Here is a 17,978-nt window from a genome sequence, read left to right as displayed (position 1 = left end):
CAGTTCTAGAATCCTAAGTTGTTTGCTTGGATTTCCTCCTCCGCAGGACCCCATGGTGTACATGAACGATAAGTCCCCGCTGGTAAGTCACCGGGAGAGATCGCTGCCTTAAAGTCAAGGCCTGGGAAGGCGTTGGAGAGAGCGGGACCCAGCGCCAGGCCCCCTGCCTGCCCATCCCTTCCCTTTTTGCCTCTGCCCCTGCGAGCTCTACGTCTCCCCTCACTGGGATCTCCACGAAGCTCTGAAGTTCCGCTCGTGGTTCCTGAGCTCCCGCTAGATCTACAACCATAGCGCATCCCCGCCCTGCCACAGGGCCCTCAGGCTCCCGGGCGGCCCCCTGCCCCTCTGGCCTCCAAGCGTGCAGCTGAGGGTGTGGGGAACAGGTGAAGGTCGGGAGCGGGGTGTCCCCGGAGCTGCATTGGTGACATGTTCTCTCTCCTCCCTTCCAGACCCCAGAGAAGGAGGCCGGCTACAGTAAGTGTTGGCGCTTTCCTTTTGGCGGGAGCTGCCGCTTGACCTCTGGTGCAGAACCGTCACGCATGCTTGATGCCCGTGGCAGAGGCCGCAGGGTCTCTTCGCCATTTTCAGAAACTCCGCCTGTTTCAGTTCAGAGCGTGCACACAGGGCCTGTTTGGGAACTGATATTCACCCTCTGCTCCATCCACCACCCCCGCCCTCTCCCTGCCTCAGCATGCTGTCATTTCTCCCTTCTGCCGGGGTCCTCTGCCCTCTTACATTTATTTGGAGGCCTTGGTTGTCCTTCCTTCCTATCTGCCCCTCACTCTGTTGGAGGCTGTCCCCAGGGGACAGTAGCTCTGCCCACCTCCCCCAGCTGATGCCTCTCTTCCCTAGGCCCAGGGCACGGAAGAGAGAGGTCAGGCAGGGAGCAGCCGAGGCCAGAGGGCCTTTCCAGAAACTGCTGCTGAAAGGGGAGCAGGAAGAGCCGGCAGTAAGCCAGGCTCATCACCATCCTCCTGGGGGGTGCAGCTGATGATGGTGGTGATGGGGATGGTGACAGTGATGACAATGACAACCGTCCCAGGAAGCTGAACGCTAGCCAAGCGCGAGCCCAAGTTGCTTGCAAATGTCAGCTTACAACCCCACAGCAACTCGACCGGATAGGTACAATGAATCATTATGTCCATTTTACAAAGGACATGAAACTGAGGCACGGAAAGGTCAAGTAACTTACCCAAATTCACACAGCTGGTACATAGCAGAGCTCTGATTGGAGCCCAGGCAGTCGGCTCCAAGGTCCCTTCTGGGGGAACCCTCCTATTTAACAGATGAAAAGTAAGGGCCAGGGAGTGTAAGGGAGCTGCCCCAGGTCACGCAGCTATCTGGTGGCCAAAGGGAGAGTAGAACCAGTCTTCTGGCTTCCATTCCTCCACAGGCCTTGCGCGTGTCTTTGCTTCTCAAAGTGTGGAGTGAATAGTGTGGTTCCTCTCTGTTTCACTTCCTGGGCCCCCCAAATGCTCAAAGCAGACCATCAGGGATTCCTCACAAAGCTACCCCATTAGCTGCTCTGGCACTGGGGTAAAGTTTCTTCCCTGGAGCATGGGCTCGGGGGCCTGTGTGCACCCAGCAGAAGCTACAGCACCAGCTGTAATCACTCCATCACCACTGCAACTTTGGCTTTTTCTTTCTATCAAGTGGACAGCAGTGCTTGGTTGTGAGAGGACCAGGGAGACCAGAGGTGTTTCCCGGAAACACCTTCGACCTTCGTTTCCCTGGGTCTCCCGGTAGCAGAGGAGAGGGGTTGGCTTGGTTATCAGCAGGTATGAAGGGAGGGGCCAGGGGGCCGAGACCTCCCCCTAACACACTCACTCTCCCTCCCCCTTGCAGCGGAGTTCACGGGCCCGCCACAGAAGCCACCTCGGCTGGCCGCGCAGGTATGTGTTGGCGGTGCTGAAGCTGGTAATGAGTTTGAATCAGGACTCCACGAGGCACAAGGCCAAGGCCATGGGCTGTGAAGACTTCAGACGCCCTCAGAAATAATCCAGTCCTGCATCCTCATTATACAGCTGAGCCCAGAGAGAAGTACCTTGTCTAAGGCCACACAGCGAATTCGTGAAAAGGGGGAAGCCCAGTCTCCTCATCTCCCATGCCCCCTCCCTGACCTGGAGGAAAGCTCATTGACCCAGCCCTAGGAGCAGGAAGTGTGGACCCCTTCCTCTCTCAAGCTGCCCCCTTGGCTTCCCGCACGCACACTGTTCTTGCAGTAGCCTGGGACCAGGTGCCGGCAGTCCTCACTCTGGAACAGTGGGTGTGAGCCTTGGCTCCCGTTAGAGTCATCCGAGGAGCTTTGAAAACCACCCGGCTCCCAAACACAGGTGATGGTTCCGGTGGTCTGGTGTGACACCAGCGATCAGTATTTTTTTTAAGATTCCCTGGCCGACTGTCCTCTGAGAACCACTGCCCTGAAAGCAGAAGGGAGGGAAGCACCCCCAAGGACAGGACACCATTATTTCAGAGAAGTCTTTTCAAACTGGGCTGGTGGCTATGTTGGCACGAGTCGTGCCTGCCCGAGAAAGACTAACAGTGTCCCCCAGACTCACGACCATCCCCCCTGCCACTTGCTTTCCCCCCCAGTCCATCCAGCCCACAGCCAACCTGGACCGGACCGATGATCTGGTGTACCTCAATGTCATGGAGCTGGTGCGGGCTGTGCTGGACCTCAAGAATGAGCTCTGTCAGCTGCCCCCCGAGGGCTACGTGGTGGTGGTGAAGGTGAGAGCCGCGGACAGGGTGAGTGGAGGCTGCTCACCCTGGCCCTGGGTGGAAGGGGATGGCCCTGAGCTTCCTTTTCTGCCCAGCAGTTGCCTTTCCCAAAAAGACTCCCTTTCGTGCAAAGTGTCGGCGGGATTTTAGTGCCAGGTAGTCGTGGAGGGCAGGTACCATCCCAGGAGGGCTCTTCCCCGGGGAAACACGGCTTTCTCCAAAAGCAAGAGGTGAGAGTCACCCTACCCCCTCTCTCACAGAACGTGGGCCTGACCCTGCGGAAGCTCATTGGGAGTGTGGACGATCTCCTGCCCTCCTTGCCGTCGTCCTCCCGGACAGAGGTGGGTGTGCTCCTCCCACACAGTGTCATCCGCTGTCACTTCTGCCCTTCACCTTCACCTGCCCCGGCTGTACTTCACAGTGCAGAAGCAGAAGGACCCCACAGGCAGCCTTATGTCTGTCTGCGAGCCTCTCGCTCATGGCTCTGCATGACAAATCTGAGCGGGACCCCAGGGGGGCTGAGGTGGTGCCCAGGGACCCCACCAGCCTCCTGGTGGGGGGTCTCCCCATGTAAGTCTTAGAGAGTTGCAGTGATTTGGTAACGCACGAGGGTGTGCAAGTGAAGACACCTGCCACCGTAAGGCTACGTGCGCTCAAGTACTGTGGTTCGGTACTTGGCAGGTGTGAGATGGGCTGGTGATGCTGCATTATCCAAGTGGGTGCAGTGAGGCACAGGGGTCCTTGTAAGAGGGTGGCAGAAGCAGACATCCTGTAAGAGTCAGAGAAGGAGATGGGATGACAGAAGCAGAGTTGGGCTAATGTCGCTGCTGGAAGGATCCACAAGCCAAGGAAGGCAGCAACCTTTAGAAGCTGGAAAAGGCAGGGAACAGATTCTCCCCCTAGAGCCTGGAGAAGGAGCACGGCCCAGCTTCCCCTTGACTTTAGCCCCGTAGGACCCATTCCAGCCTTCTGACCTCCAGCAGTGGAAGAAACTAATCTGTGTTGTTTCGAGCCACCCCACTGGTCAGGGGTCGTTACCGCAGGCATAGGAGACTCTGAATGTAGTTGAACGCCGAACACTAGCGCCTCTGAACATGTGCTGGTTGTCTGCCTGGAAACCAGCACGGAGCTCAGCAGAACCCCATGCCCCCGCCAGGCGGCGTGAGCCACCATCTCCCAGCAACCCAGCACAGGTGATGGCTGCATCACACCACCGTCCCCACAACCTGTGACTGTTCAAGACGAGACGATGCAGGAGGGCTTGGGCATTTCCCAGCCTCCCTCTGGGTGGCACCAGCAGCCCATAGAGGAGCCCCAGCTGGAGCCATACCTTCTGTTGTGAGCGGTCTTTACCTTCCACGTGATGGCTCCGTCGTTCGTTTCACTTGGTAATATCTCGAGTGCCGAGTCTGCGCTCAGCATGCTAGGCACTGGGATATGGAGGTAAACCAAACCCTACAGCTCAAGCCATGGTCCCTGGTCTCTCGATTTGAAGGTAGACAGCTAACAAATGAATAAATGCACTTGTCCCGTGACCCTTCACAGTAACCTTGGGCCAGCACAAGGGATGCCGCAGTGAAGGGACGGCCTGTGGGGCCGCGTCAGACTGAGCTAGCATGGGGTAGGCTGGGGTCTGGGGCGTCTGCAATGTCTGTCCTTGCTGACCTGGCTCCAGCCCACATGGGGCCTTAGGCTCAGCCCAAGCTTAGATCAGACCTGTCCCCCCGAGAACCTCTGACAGCCTCGGCCAGCACCAAAGGCTGCCCATTCTCCAGGCTTAAGCTCTGCAGCCCCTCAGCCTCTCCTATGTGCTTTTCCTACAGATCGAGGGGACCCAGAAATTGCTCAACAAGGACCTAGCGGAGCTCATCAATAAGATGCGCCTGGCCCAGCAAAACGCCGTGACCTCCCTGAGTGAGGAGTGCAAGCGGCAGATGCTTACAGCCTCCCACACCCTGGCCGTGGACGCCAAGAACCTGCTCGATGCCGTAGACCAGGCCAAAGTTCTGGCCAATCTGGCCCACCCACCTCCAGAGTGATGGAGGGTGGGCGCCACCTGCCTGCGTCTTCTGCCCCTGCCTGTAGTGTTCCCTCCCCTGCCCCCGGCCCCTGCCTTGCCTTCGGTCATGTGGGTCTTCTCAGGGGGAAGGCTGCGGGGAGTCCTTCTTCCCTTGCCACTTTGCACGACCCCCTCTCCCCACCCCAACCCCCAGACTGTGCTGCTCAGGCTGCAGCTGGACAGAGGGGACTCAGGGCTATAGATGCCAGGGGGTGACAAAGAGGGCTCAGAGGGAGCTCTGCTGCTGCTGGCCGCTCCCTCCTCACACCCGCCTGCCCCATTGGGGTCACACTGGTCCCCCAGTGGTCATGATGGCTTTATGCATGGACATGGCAGGCCTATCTATTGGAGCCAAGCTATTCCTTCTTCTTCCGCCCACGGAGGTCCCTTGATGTGCAGAGGGGCTGGGGAAGGGCTTTCCTTTTGGGGGTGGGCGGCTGGCGAGATGAGGGATGGGCCTGGCTTTCTTGTACAGTGTATATTGGAATTTATTTAATGTGAGTGTGGTCTGGACTGACAGCTGTGTGCCCCCCTGAGGGGGGACCTGGGACCCAGTCCAGGAACAAGCTATTGGGAGTCCGGGCACAAGACGCTGTGTTGTCAATACGCCAAGCGTCTGGGAGAAGGGGAGAGACGAGGCCAAAACAGGACTTGGACCACAATCTGCTCTCTTCCCTGTGCCCTTTCTCTCTCTTCCCTGACTTTGCCCCTTCCTTCTCTCCCTCTTTTCTTACTTCTCCTTTTCTCCGCCCCCTTTCCCATTTGCCCTCATCCCTCCCTCGTGTTTGTGCAAAATACTCTTTTACCTTCTTTCTATTGGACTTGTGGATGAATTAAAATTGTACCATTTGCTTTGTGGTTTGATTGTTTTGTTTGCTTGACCTGCTCTTTGTAGGGAGGGTGACGTTGACCTTGGGCCACCACCCTGGAAGAAATCGATTGTGCTCTGTTGGGCGCAGATCAAGAACCAAGAGCACGTAGGGGTGTGTGGTGACACCGGGGCAGGGGCAATAGGGTCAGGTGTGCTCCAGCCCCTTCGTCCCTGCGCCTGACCCAAGGATGACTTTCCAGTGGGGACCCAGAGCAGCCCCCTCCTGGGCCACATGAAGAATGCCGCCGGCTCTCTCCCAGCTGGTGTGCAAACAACTGGGCCTCCAGCGGGGCTTGAAGGGTCCTGGGGATGCTGAGGAGGGGTCCCCCAGCTGAATGAGCACTGGCCTTAGCTTTATTTTGTCTCTTTACTCACATGCAGTGTGGATGGGAGATGGACTAGCACGAGAGAACATCACTGCACCAGCAGATCAGGTCTGGGAGAGGCAGGTTGGAGGAGAAGGGAGGCTGGCAGGCTGCCCCCACAGGAGCCTGGGGGAGCCAGAAATCAGATGGGTCGTTGAGTGGGGAGTCTTGGGAAGAACTGAGGAGTGGGGGCCTGGGCCGGGATGTTGCAGGTTTCCTTTGTGTGTGACAGGCAGAGGTGGGGGGGTACCCCAAAGACCAAAGGGAAACTGAAAGTTCGCCCCACTTGGCTTCCTATCCAGGGTCCCCCCACAGTCCGGAGAGCCAGTGTCTGCTTCTGTTAGCTGCTGAGGTTCTGCCCTCTGAGGGCTGGAAAGGCAACGGTGAGGTCTGACCCTGGAGCAGGAGCTCCTCCAGGCTCCAGCATGTGTCAGAGGCCTGTGGATTGCTGGATTCCAAGGTGCGAGGATTCCCTGGCGGCACGGAGCAGCTCAGAAGCCATTGCGGGGCTTTAGGAAGGACCAGGAGGCCAGGCTGGGAAAGGAAGCCGTCCTGCAGCTTCTGCCCTTACACAGCAGTCAGTGCAAAGTAACCCAGCTCGCGCCCTTCACTCACTCTGAGCAAATGTCCTGAGTGCTGGCCACCACTTGCCCCGTGAATGGGTGGGAGGAGCAAGCTGCAAGCTTGAGTTGAGTCAAGGATGTCCCAGGATATCTTCCTGGTTTGTCAACATGCATTCAAGGACAGATGGCGGGGACTACAGCGTGGCCAAACCTGTTGGGGCCGGCTGGTGCTGATCCAGTTTGCAGCGGGCAGGTGAGCGGGTGTTGCTAAAGGTGAGGGGAAGCCAGGGGTTCAAATGAGCTTCCAGGCAGTGGGATGGCCCAACTACCTGCATCCAACCACACATCCCTCTGCCACCCAGAAGGTCTGACCTGCACCTCTACCTGACCTGTGGCCCTGCTTCCCCCTGTCTCTCCTTCCAGGAGAGTCTTGACCATCGTTAGACCTGCAGGATCAGACTCGAGACACCCTAATCTACCTTTCCAACCTCCTCCCACGGCTCCCACACTGGAGCCCCATCTCAGCCTGCCTGTTCTGCTAGCTACCTTGGGGCTCATTCCTGAATCCAAAATGTTGTTCACAGCCCTTCCACCCCCCCCCCGAGGTACCCTCTCCTCTCTTCCCCATGCACCCATCCTTTGAGGTCTGTGCCTTGACCCCCTGGATCGCTCCGCTCAGTCCTCCTATTACTCAATGCTTTCCTGGCTCCTGCAGGAGAATCTTCTATGGCTTCACAGGGTCCCCACCATATTGTAACCTTCTGCAGAGCGAGTTCCTTATTTCCTAGTTCCTCAGCATCCAAAACTGGGCTCTGTGCCCAGCAGATTCTCAGCACATGGTACAATAACGTCAAGTGAGTTGACCCAAGGAGTGTTGGATGATTAGGCCAGTGTAGGGACTCCACAGAGAGGCGCCTGCAGTCAGAGGGCGTTGACCCTAAAGGCGTACTCCAGAGGGGACGGTGGTTAAAGACGGTCGGCAGGGTCACCTTTGGGTCCAAGCAAGGAACAGGAAATCAGATCATTCCAGCCAAGAATGGAGGAAGAAAGAGTCCAACAGTCCCCAGGAAGCAGACGATGATAAACAACCAGAGGAATATCCTATCAATGACCATGGCCACGTACTTCCAGTCTTCCTTCACCTGCATATGGAAATGCACACACTGTGATGGAGGCCAGGCCTTGGGAGAGGGGAAGTATCCCACCCAGGCACAGCCTCTGTAAAGATGACACTGGGGGCACCAGTGGCCCCACTGAGACCTAGGAAGCTAACGTTGTCTCAAGATTCAAACAAGCCTCTCCTAGTGATCCCTGCCCTATCCCACCTCTATGACGTGACCCAGAGCCTTTCCATAGATGCTCAAGTTCCAGAGAAGGGAGGCTAGAGGTTCTAGAACCACCTATGGACCTTCCCAGGGGGCCTGCAGTGATTTAAACTCAACACCCGGCAGTTACAAAATGGTGAAGACTGCGCTTGCCCCACGTTGCCTCCCACCCAATCCCCACCCACTGCAGCAGGTGGAGAGGAGGAGGTAGGTGAGGGTAGGTGTGGCCCAGGGAAGGTTGGGAAGGTCACAGGGGCGGGCCTTTGTGGAATTTGGGCTCAGAGCCCAAGCAAGTGAGTCTGGATTCCTACCTGCTTCCAAATTAGATAATGATTAATCTTTCTTATCCATTCAACAAGGCCACCCACTAATAACCACCCGGCCTTTCATCCTTCCCTAGGTTGGTAAGAAGTCTGTGATCTAAGCAGTGGCCAGCTGATCTAAAAACGTTGGACACGGCAGGGGCCAGGGTGGGGAGCCCACCTGGTACAACCAAGGTTCCTCAGGGTTTGTGGGTGAATAGTGAATTCCACAAAATGCCCAGAGCCCACAAATAGAATTGGGAGGAAACCATCAGGACAAAGGAGGAAGGCTGAGGAAGCAGCAGCCTGGTTTATCTGATTTATCATCTGATGATATTCCCTTCACCTCCCTCTGTTTCCTTCCTCCGCCACCTGTAGGGTAATGGTGACAAGGATGGCATGGAGAATTTCATCATCTGAGATCCCTCCCTCTCTGGCTTGCTGTCCTCTGGGTAGCCTTAGCTGGGGCATTCTTGGCTGCTCTTCTGCCACCTGCCAGCTAGACGTTCTTTATCATAGTGTAGTCCAGACTCCCAGGGGCCACAACTGAGGGAAATGGGTCCTCATGGAGGAGACTAGGTGGTCTAAACTACCACCTTGGGGTGAGGGGTAGTCACCTAGAACAAGAGCCCCTCTCCCGGCCCCAACTCACCGAAGAGTCAGCGTCCTCAGATCGCAGGTGATCGGCAATATAGTGCACACCTTCCAGTGCCTTCTGTATGCGAGGTGACAGCAGAAGCCCACCCTCCTGCAACTGGGCTCCCGCCTTGGGACCTGAGGCCCCTTCGTGCAGACCACCATGGCCGCAGAGCATACCCAGGGAGGGGGATGAATGGGCCGCCCACACCCATCTGTCTTCCTCCTCCTCTTCCTCCTCCCTCTCCTCCGCATCCACGTTGGTCTCCAGCCAGTGATAAGAGGAGCTGGGCTTCAGATCTGGGGCGTCGCGGGGCTCCAAGGAGGGCAGGGGCCGGTTCATCAGAAGCCACCGGGGCACACAGGCCAGAAAGGCCACCCGCACCCAGTGGGGCATCGTGTGGGTGCTGGGGGAGCGGTGGTGGACGTTGAGGACGAAGACCGTGATGACGATGGAGAGCGTGACGAAGATCATGGTGAAGAGCAGGTACTCGCCGATGAGCGGGATGACCAGGGAGGTGGAGGGGATGATGTCGGTGATGAGCAGGAGGAAGACGGTGAGCGAGAGCAGCACGGAGATGCAGAGAGTCACCTTCTCGCCGCAGTCTGAGGGCAGGTAGAAGACCAGCACGGTGAGGCAGGAGATGAGCAGGCAGGGGATGATGAGGTTGATGGTGTAGAAGAGGGGCAGGCGCCGGATGACGAAGGAGTAGGTGACGTCGGGGTAGATCTCGGCACAGCAGTCATACTTCTTGGTGTTGTAGGTGCCTGTGGCGTTGACGATGGCCCACTCGCCGCTCTCCCAGTAGTCCTTCAGGTCCACCGTCTGCTCCATCTGCTCCAGGTCGATCTTGGCCTTGTCATACGTCCAGGAGCCAAACTTCATCTTGCAGTTCTGCTGGTCGAAGGGGAAGAAGGTGACGTCGATGCTGCAGGAGCTCTTGTAGATGGCAGGGGGCACCCAGTGCACCGTGCCCGTGGAGAAGAGGTGGGCCTTGGTCATGTGGGTCACCGCAAACTCCCCATCTGCACTGGGGAGAGGAGAGGAGCTGGGGGACCCGACTCAGCCCACCTGCCCACGCCAGGCTGCTCCAGGCAGCCAGCAGTGGGAGACCCCAATAACAACGCCAGAGCTCGCTCAGTTGTTGGGGGTCTATGCAAGTGTGTGAGACTCTCCCGGCACACCCACATTTAGAGCTACCTGAATTGTCTTTCAGACACTATCTTTTTAATGACGAAAGTAGGAATTTTGAAGAATATAGGAACATACATATATATTTGTTTAAAAACATTCTGATGTTATATATATCGTATATATTTGATTGACATACAGATCATATATATAATTTTTTATATATTTACAAACACATGGGATGTATAGTCTTATGGCCTGTTTGTGTTCATTTAATATTTTAGGGTGATTATTTATATTTTCTCCCCACAGCAGATGGTGAGCAAGGCCCTCATCTAGGGTCACGTCTTTTCTACCTGGGATCCTTAGTTCCTGGCTCAGAAGAGACCTAACACCTTTGCTGGTGAAGGAAGATACCTTGTTGACTCCAGCCATTTAGTGGGCATTTCTGCACCCAACCCGATCTGCTAGGGCCTACACAGGAGCTGTGGGGGATGGAATGGGAGACACAGGCCTGCCCTTAAAGAACCACGAGGAACTGCAAGGAACAAGGAGGACCATGAGGAAATGAGATGCAGCCCTAAATGCCTATAATTCAAGGGGGGCAGTTTGACAACAGCACCGCAGGGGCAGCCCCTGGGGGCGGGGCAGGCGGGGAGGGCGGACCTCCCTTCTGGCTGGAGTGAGCTGGGTCACCCTGAATGCTGCCAGTAGATGGTGGAAAGATGGGGTGGAAAGCATACTAGCGGAGCAAAGGCAGGGAACCAGGAACAGAGGAGGGGAAGGACAAAGCTCACAGTGTGTACTCAGGCTGGGGGTGGGGCGAGGGGCAGGGCATAAGAAGGCTGGTGGGAAATGACACCTGTGGCATCATGGGGCTGGGCATCCAAGGGCCACCAGGGCTCTGGAAACACTGGAGGAACAGTGACCATTTGCTGGGACTTCCTGAGTCCCTGAGTCCCCCGGGGGTGGTGCTGTGGGCTCCACGCCCTAGTGTTCAAGGATCCTTCCTTCTCCCTCCAATTCCTTAAAGTCAAGGGAATCAGAGGAATACACAGGAAGACAGACTTCTTTCCTATGGAGAAATTCCAGGCTAGGGATTGGGAAATGGAAAACTTTGAAAGAGAAGGTTAGAAACAGGAGCTTTGATAGACAGTAAGGAACAGGTCAGGCCAAAGGTTTTTGGGGGGGTTTTTTTGAGGCGTTTTTGTCAACACACAGAACTACCACTAGATGGCAACATGTGCCCCATTTGGAAGAAGGAAAAGTGCAATTTCCCTGATCCCTGTTTAACCTGGAGTGGAGTGTCTCGTTAGAGGAGACCCTTCTTTAAATGTCTGCAAGAATTTGGTTTGGACTTCCGTCCTATCCAAAGAATTTCCTGTTATTATCAAGCAACACTGAGCGAAGCTTTATTGACAATCCCAGATTTCGGGTCATATCTGATGCTAGGACTTTGCTCCTGACTTTTCTGCCAAGTGCCAACAGAGCAGGAACTAGAAGGATCGTGGGTGGTGGCTCCGGGGCATAAAGATATGGAGGAAGGGCTCCGTGAGTCCAGTGACAGCCACCAACGCCAGGCACCTGCAGCTAGACCTCCTGCACTGAATGTGTTTATGGACATGGCTCAAGGGAAAGGGCTTTGGGTCTGACCAGAACTGGGCTTTATAAGGGAGTCATTGTCATGACTTTCTCTGAAGACACCAAAACTCAAAAATGGACCTATCTCCCTTTATTTTATTGTTTAAAGATAGTTCTTCCAAATTCGGGTCAAATGAATTGGGAAAACCTAGACTACATGGGTTTCTTGGCAGCACAACTTCCAACAACATTAAAAATGCGGTCTTGTGCTAACATTTTCCTAAGGACTGGGACCAGGGTGGGGGAGTTAGCGACAAACAATGTTATCCAAAATTATTTGACTGTATAACTGCTTTTCATACCTATCCATATCTCCTAGAACAGGTGCTCCTTAGAGCCCCACATTAGAAAACACCATTAGCCAAGCATAATGCCAAACATCTTTTAAGTTTTTATTTCTAAGTGAAGAATTACCTGACACCAAACACACAAACGAAAGACTCAATCTATCTATCTTCTTTTTAAAAAAAATGTGTTGTTGGTGTTCACTGGGACTCTCTTTCGACCCCCTTGCCTTTTATTATCTTCTTGTCATTATGCTGAAAGATGTCTCCTTTTTGATCTTGAATGCAAGGCCACTATAAATAATGTGAGTTTTACAAATACCCATGCCATGTGAGTCTTCCCCCTTGAGGATGCTCCCAGGGATGCTGCTTACCGTTCCAACAGTACCACCATCCTGCAAACTGCCAACTCTTCGGCATTGTTCTCGGAGCCTACACCAGCCAATGTTTCAAATACTACTTGGTGTTGGCAGATCTGTGTCCCACAATCAGCACAGCACCATGCACTAATTTAGAGTGAGTGCTCAGTAAGTTTAGGCATATGAGTGAGAGAACAAAATGAAAGAAATGAAGGAATCAAGAGGAAAGGTGGAGGGGGTGAGAATGAGCAGAGCAGGAGTTGCGAGAAAGGCAAGGAAGCTGAGGCACAAGGGGGGACCTCCCAAGTCCAACCCAGCTGAGCTTCACTGTACCCGCCCCTCCCAGGGGCGTCCCAGGGTCCTCCAGGACCCCCCGGCTTCCTACTTGTTGTAGAGGACAATGTCAGGGATCCAGATCATCTCCGAAGGGACCCGGAGGGATGTGATGTTGCCGAAATCAGCCGGGTCCCAGTGCAGCTTATAGTCATTCCACTCCTGTGCATGGGGAAGGGAGTCGCATCAGCTGGCACTGCCCGGGGAGGAACCAGGGGATGCCCCAGCAGCTGGCTTCGGGAGCACCCCAAGTGCCTCCCCTAGCCCCCAGAAGAGAAAGGGCTGTGAGGCGGAGACAGGGCTGTGAGCTGGGGATTGGGTGTCCGGCCTGTGATACCCAAGCCCGCTTTGCCCCAGCTCCAGTACTCGAAGTCCTGGGCACACCTGGACGATAGGTCACCCTAGTCCTGCCTCTGGTCCTCATTCTGCCAACCTAGAGGGATGACCCTGGAAAGCCACGTCACTCATTTGTAGGAACAACGTTTTTAGTGCCTCACAGCTTACAAAGGATTTGAACATCCTCTGTCTAGGAAGAGCCTCCATGGGAGAGCTGGGGAGGGAATGCTGAGAGGGTGGAAGTATTTCCCCATTTTAACAGGTAAGGCAACTGAGGACCAGAGAAGTAAAAACAACCGGCGAAGGTTATGCAGCTGCGACCAAGGAGCCCAGACCGGGAAGTCCACGGTGACTTCCAAACTGTGCTCCAGAGTGCCCCCACTTGGGAGTCCTGGAAGGGAGGGGACGCTCTGGGCCCCAGCCTTGCTTCCAGCAGCGGATCCAAGTGAATCTTCCACCCCAAAACCAGGTTAGTATTATTCACTCTCTGAAGTTTTCCTTTTTGGCATCATCACAAGTGGTGATGAATGTGGATTTGCGTATATATTTATTTAACGCCTCTCTCTGTAAGTTCCATGAAGCCAGGGACAACAGCTGGTTCACTCTGGCTCCCTAGCACCAAGCCCTGGGGAAACGCTCCGTAAATGTGTAGCTGAGTGATGAAAACAATGCCTCCTCCCTCTCAGGTTGTCTGGTTCCACTTCTGGGAGGGCTTCCCGCATCCCTTCTGGACCTGAAAAAAAACAACCACCCCCAACAGATAATGACTGGGGTTGACCCACAAGGCTGTCCTTTGCCTCTCAAGGGCTTTTCATAATTATAAAAGCTACTACCATTTATAAACCCAGTTTTGTCACAGGCCCTTTAGATGGTTCTTTCTAATCTTCACAACAATCCTATGGGTTAGGGTGAAGAAAGTGAAGTGTGGAGGGCACGCTGCTAATAAGTGGCAGCACTAGTACTTGAATCCTGGCATCCCTGTCTCTGAGCCTGCCCTCATTCCAGGGGCCATTTTGCTTTTGCACATCTTCGCTAAAATAGTGCAGTAATGCACCCTTGAAAAGGGTCCCATGCATGATGCCTTTTCCCCTCTAAGGACAGTTGTGTAACGTTTACAAAAACCATCAACCAGGAAGGGATCCAGGAAGGAGTGAAGAGAAATAGGAGCATTTTCAGGAAGCAGGCACGAGAGGAAAAGTACTGGTCTAGCTCGGTGGTTCCCAAACTTCAAGCACCCAAGTCCAAGTTTCATAATTTTTGCCAATATATGTGCTCTGTCTGTATCATCATGTACTTAGTATTTTCCTTTAAATTGGTTCACTGTTTTTAAGATTACAGAAATTTTGAAATTTTACATTACTGACTTAACTAGAAAATCAAAAGCATTTGAAAATATCCACTAAAATATAAATATGACTATTACAAAAAGATTAGCAAGGCAAGTAAAATCATGTCATGAAACACTGCTGTTGGTGCCCAAACCATGCTTAGGAAGGCACTGGCCTCGCAGTGGTATTGACTGCTCACCTGTAGGGGAAGGCTTAGGAGCACAGAGGAGCCAGACTTGCAAAATAAGGAAGGTTTAAAAATTCGTAAAATTGTCAGGACTTCTCAGGACATTGACAAACACCTTTGAAAGGGATTGCTCCTCATCAATGTATCCCCTTCGCCCCAGTCCATCATCTCTCAAGCTTTCGGGCTCAACCCAGATTTGGAGGACATCTACACCCATGCGTTATAGTAATTGGCAATCAGTTGCCAATGCAGGCAACAGATGGTACTATCCCCATTTAACAGATGAGGAAGTAAGACTCTGATAGGTTAAGTAACCTGCAGAGCATAACAGGTTAGTCAGAGGCAGTGCTGGTTGGCCTGGCTCCTGCTCGGGTGCTCCTTCCCCTGCTCCCCACCCCAGCCCCTAAAGCAAAGAAGATGGGTTCGTGGGAACAGTGATGGCAACCCAGGTTCTAGATCTGGCCCCTGCACTGCAGGACTGTGTGGTTTCCCAAATGTCTTACTGCTCTGGGCCTCAGTTTGCACATCTGTAAAGATGAGCCGCATGACCCCCTGGCAGCTGCAGGGTGAACAGTGTCAGAGGGGTCTGCTCCATGCCTCTCACCTAAGCATTCAGTTATAAACTAAATGGCCATTATACAGCCCTGGGGCCATGGAAAGTAAGGCATTCATTCAAAAGACTCAAAGTAGAGCTGCCAATCACAATTCTGATTGTCGTGGTTTTCTGAATGGCAACGTCTGAGATAGGAGGTTCTCAGTTTCTCAGGTTACCAGTGGGGCAGGAAGAGAGGGTAGCAGGAGAAAAGGAGGCAGAGGGCTAGGTCCTCTTTCTCATGTTCTCCCACCATCTCCATTTCCAGGCCCAGGGAGGGACTGGTTAGAGCTTGAGGGGTTGAAGTGGAAAGGAATACATTCAGACTCTAACAAAGCCTATGCCTCCAAGTGCTGCTCCCAAAATGGTACATCAAAAAAGACCACACATTCTTTGCTAGGAGTGATGCTGGGCCATTTTCCAGACCTTAAGAAACCAGCAGCTTCATTTCCTGTCTCTTGGGACTCTTGCTCTGGGATCTCTGAACCTCCAGGTGAGGCAACCAACTCCCCTGCTGGAGAAAGACCCTGAGTATGCCTGAAAAGGGTGAAGGGCCCAAGTGGGGCTAGCTTCCAGAACCTTCCAGACATCCCTGCTAAAGAATGGACATGAGTGAAGCTATCTTAGATCCTGCAGAGCAGACCAGCCACAGGTTAAACAGCACCAAGTAACACCAGTTGTTGCCATGCAAAGTGGAAGAAACCACCCAAACTCCTGGCCATAAAACTATGAGGTATGACAAACTGTTGCTTTAGGCCATTAAGTGTTGGGGTAGATTTGTTAAGCAGCATAGACATGGAACGCCCATCATTCTCCTGCAGAAGGAGCCTGGGGTTCCGAGTTGAGCACACCTGCGGCCCCACTTTTCTAGCTGAACTGCACTCTGCTTCTGGCTTTCTTCAGCTATAAAGGGGGCAAAATGAAACCTCCCCTGGGTTTTCAGTGACTACTCAGAAAGAGCTGATCTGCAAAGAATGGCCGACTTGCAGGAAATGCCCACTCCCGGAAAGGGGATGACTAGGTTCTTGTAGGTGACCTTCTCAGGTGCTGGACCCAGATCTTAAGAGAAGCAGTCCAAGATCGGCCAGCTTTGGGAACGTCCCAAGTGGCAACTCTCCCGTGAAACGTGAATTCAGAATCCCACTGCTTGTGAGAGAGTCCTGGGAGGGTCTGGGGTCAATGGGTTCCCACCCCCACTTTTGCCTCAGCCAGAGAAGGGGCTCTTACCTGCTTTAGCCAGACGTTGGTGGTCATCATTTGGTTCTTTTCATCCTGACCGGTGGAGAGAGTAAGAACAATAGAGTGATGGAGCCAGCCCCCAACACAGGGTGGAGTGGGATGGGCTGATGCAGACCCCCTACTCCCTAGAAGAACCTCTCATATGACACCCTAAGCCCAGCCCAACCTGCCACCCCCTCCTGACATTGCCACCCTTACTCAGACCCTTCAGGAGCACACGGGCTACTTGGGTCCTCTGGGTTTGTGTCGAGTGGAACAAACAGGGCACCTAGACAACCCACTGCTGCCCATCAGTGCCCTCTCAGGAGGGGCTCCAGGGCTGGGAGATGGGGAGGGAGAAGGGCTGGAGCTGGGAAGGCAGGGAGGAAGGACCCCGGGAAAGGGACCTGTGGTCTGAGGGCTGATCCCAAGGGGGAGAAGCGTGGGGGGAGAGGCGCACCACATCGATGAGCTGGGCGATAGACAGCCCAAAGCGCACAATCACCACGTCCGATGTATTGGGCACCGGCCGTGCCCAGCGGTTGTAGCCCCTAAAGAGGTGTTTGAAGAGGCGGTCCTCAGCTTGGCTGTGGGAGGCTCGCTGTGCCGACCCTGTGGACGTGGACGGGAAGGAAGAGTGGGGTCTCTGGGAGTCCATGGTGGTTAGTGCTTGGGTCCCTCTCCCGTCAAATCAGAGCCACTTAATCTCAGTTTCCTCATCTGTAAAATGGTGACGCTATCCAGAACCTGTCTCAAACACTGTTGAGGATTAAATATAATAGTGTATAGTGGAGCCTAACGAAGCAAGCAGCGCATGCTTGGAGCTCAAGAAACGGCAGTTACTCTGTGACTATTAGAGAAGAAGGCAGGGAAATAAGTGCTGGAGAGGGAGGCAGAGGCCAAGGAGTGGGGAGGATCAGACCTGGAGACAAGATGCAGCCTTGAACTGAGGAGCCCCATGGGACAGCAGTATGTGGGAGACACCTGGTCAGTGTGGGGTGAGCAGAGGGAGAAGGGCTTCCCACGTCTCTGTGAGCCTTTTGTTCCCATCCATGTGTCAACGAACCGCTGGCTGATGCTAACCACAAAATCCTCTGCCTCTTCAGGCATCTTCCCCATTTTTGCTGAAGCTGGGGGAGGTTCAAGGTGATGCTTGAACTCAGAGCCGTGAGTGCCCAGCCTCCTTCTCACTGAGGAATGAGCTACTCGGAAGTCCCCCGCGGCTTTGGCAGTTGCCATGAGCCTGCCTGCAGGAGTTTCCTCCATGCTACATGGGAGCCCACGGGTGTGACATGATGTCCTAGTGATGACACCTACTCACCTGCTGGGATCAGAAGGAGCCACCACAGACCGAGCTTTGTCATGGACAGGACCGTGGAGTGGGAGGGGCCCATGGCTTCAGTGGACGGGGTCTGGCTTCCCCTGGCCATCAGAAGGAGGGCAGGCCAGAGCTGTGCTGAGGTTTCAGGCTCAGACCTGCTTCCCCAGGAAGGCTTCCAGGTGCTGACGCGGCAGGGCTTCCGCTGGATTCCACACAGTCCCTCTCACTATGGAACCTGAGCAAGCCGTGCAAAGGGTCTCAGCGTCGTGCATCCTTGACACAGGATGTGCTTGTGTTCCTCACACTTTATAGAGCTGAGAAAGGTGAACAGTAGAGGGCTTTGGGCTTTCCCTGGCTAACTAGAGGAACTAACATCTTCTTCTTCCTCCGGCGTCAACCTGTTTC

At 54.3% G+C, this 17,978-nt stretch overlaps 2 protein-coding genes across 6 annotated transcripts in view; one reads left to right on the top strand and one right to left on the bottom strand.

Annotated features, from left to right (window-relative positions):
* Window positions 1-5,632, top strand: part of PTK2B (protein tyrosine kinase 2 beta) — a 121,339-nt gene extending 115,707 nt beyond the window's left edge. For 4 of the 5 annotated variants that reach the window (XM_008705118.2, XM_008705119.2, XM_008705117.2 and 1 more), the window contains 6 exons: window positions 47-82; window positions 450-474; window positions 1,846-1,892; window positions 2,593-2,730; window positions 2,982-3,062; window positions 4,545-5,632. In XM_008705118.2, coding sequence (XP_008703340.1) covers window positions 47-82; window positions 450-474; window positions 1,846-1,892; window positions 2,593-2,730; window positions 2,982-3,062; window positions 4,545-4,760 — 543 coding nt within the window. In that variant the 3' untranslated portion in view covers window positions 4,761-5,632. Of the gene's footprint in view, window positions 1-46; window positions 83-449; window positions 475-1,845; window positions 1,893-2,592; window positions 2,731-2,981; window positions 3,063-3,877; window positions 4,110-4,544 lie in introns of all 5 variants that reach the window. The other variant, XR_571963.2, reaches the window with a different exon arrangement.
* A 1,931-nt stretch (window positions 5,633-7,563) lies between these two features.
* Window positions 7,564-17,646, bottom strand: CHRNA2 (cholinergic receptor nicotinic alpha 2 subunit). The gene is made up of 6 exons (XM_008705114.2): window positions 17,574-17,646; window positions 16,713-16,864; window positions 16,262-16,306; window positions 12,644-12,753; window positions 8,859-9,873; window positions 7,564-7,721 (listed from the first exon to the last, which is right to left on the bottom strand). Exons 1-6 carry the CDS (start codon window positions 17,644-17,646, stop codon window positions 7,596-7,598), a joined length of 1,521 nt encoding a protein of 506 aa, XP_008703336.1. The 3' UTR covers window positions 7,564-7,595.
* Between the last annotated feature and the right edge of the window lie 332 nt (window positions 17,647-17,978).

Source organism: Ursus maritimus, unplaced genomic scaffold, assembly GCF_017311325.1.
Source record: "Ursus maritimus isolate PB19 unplaced genomic scaffold, ASM1731132v1 scaffold_11, whole genome shotgun sequence".
NCBI classification, from domain to species: Eukaryota; Metazoa; Chordata; class Mammalia; order Carnivora; family Ursidae; genus Ursus; species Ursus maritimus.
Note: the sequence above shows the minus strand (reverse complement) of the source record. Positions and strands in the feature narration are given on the sequence as shown.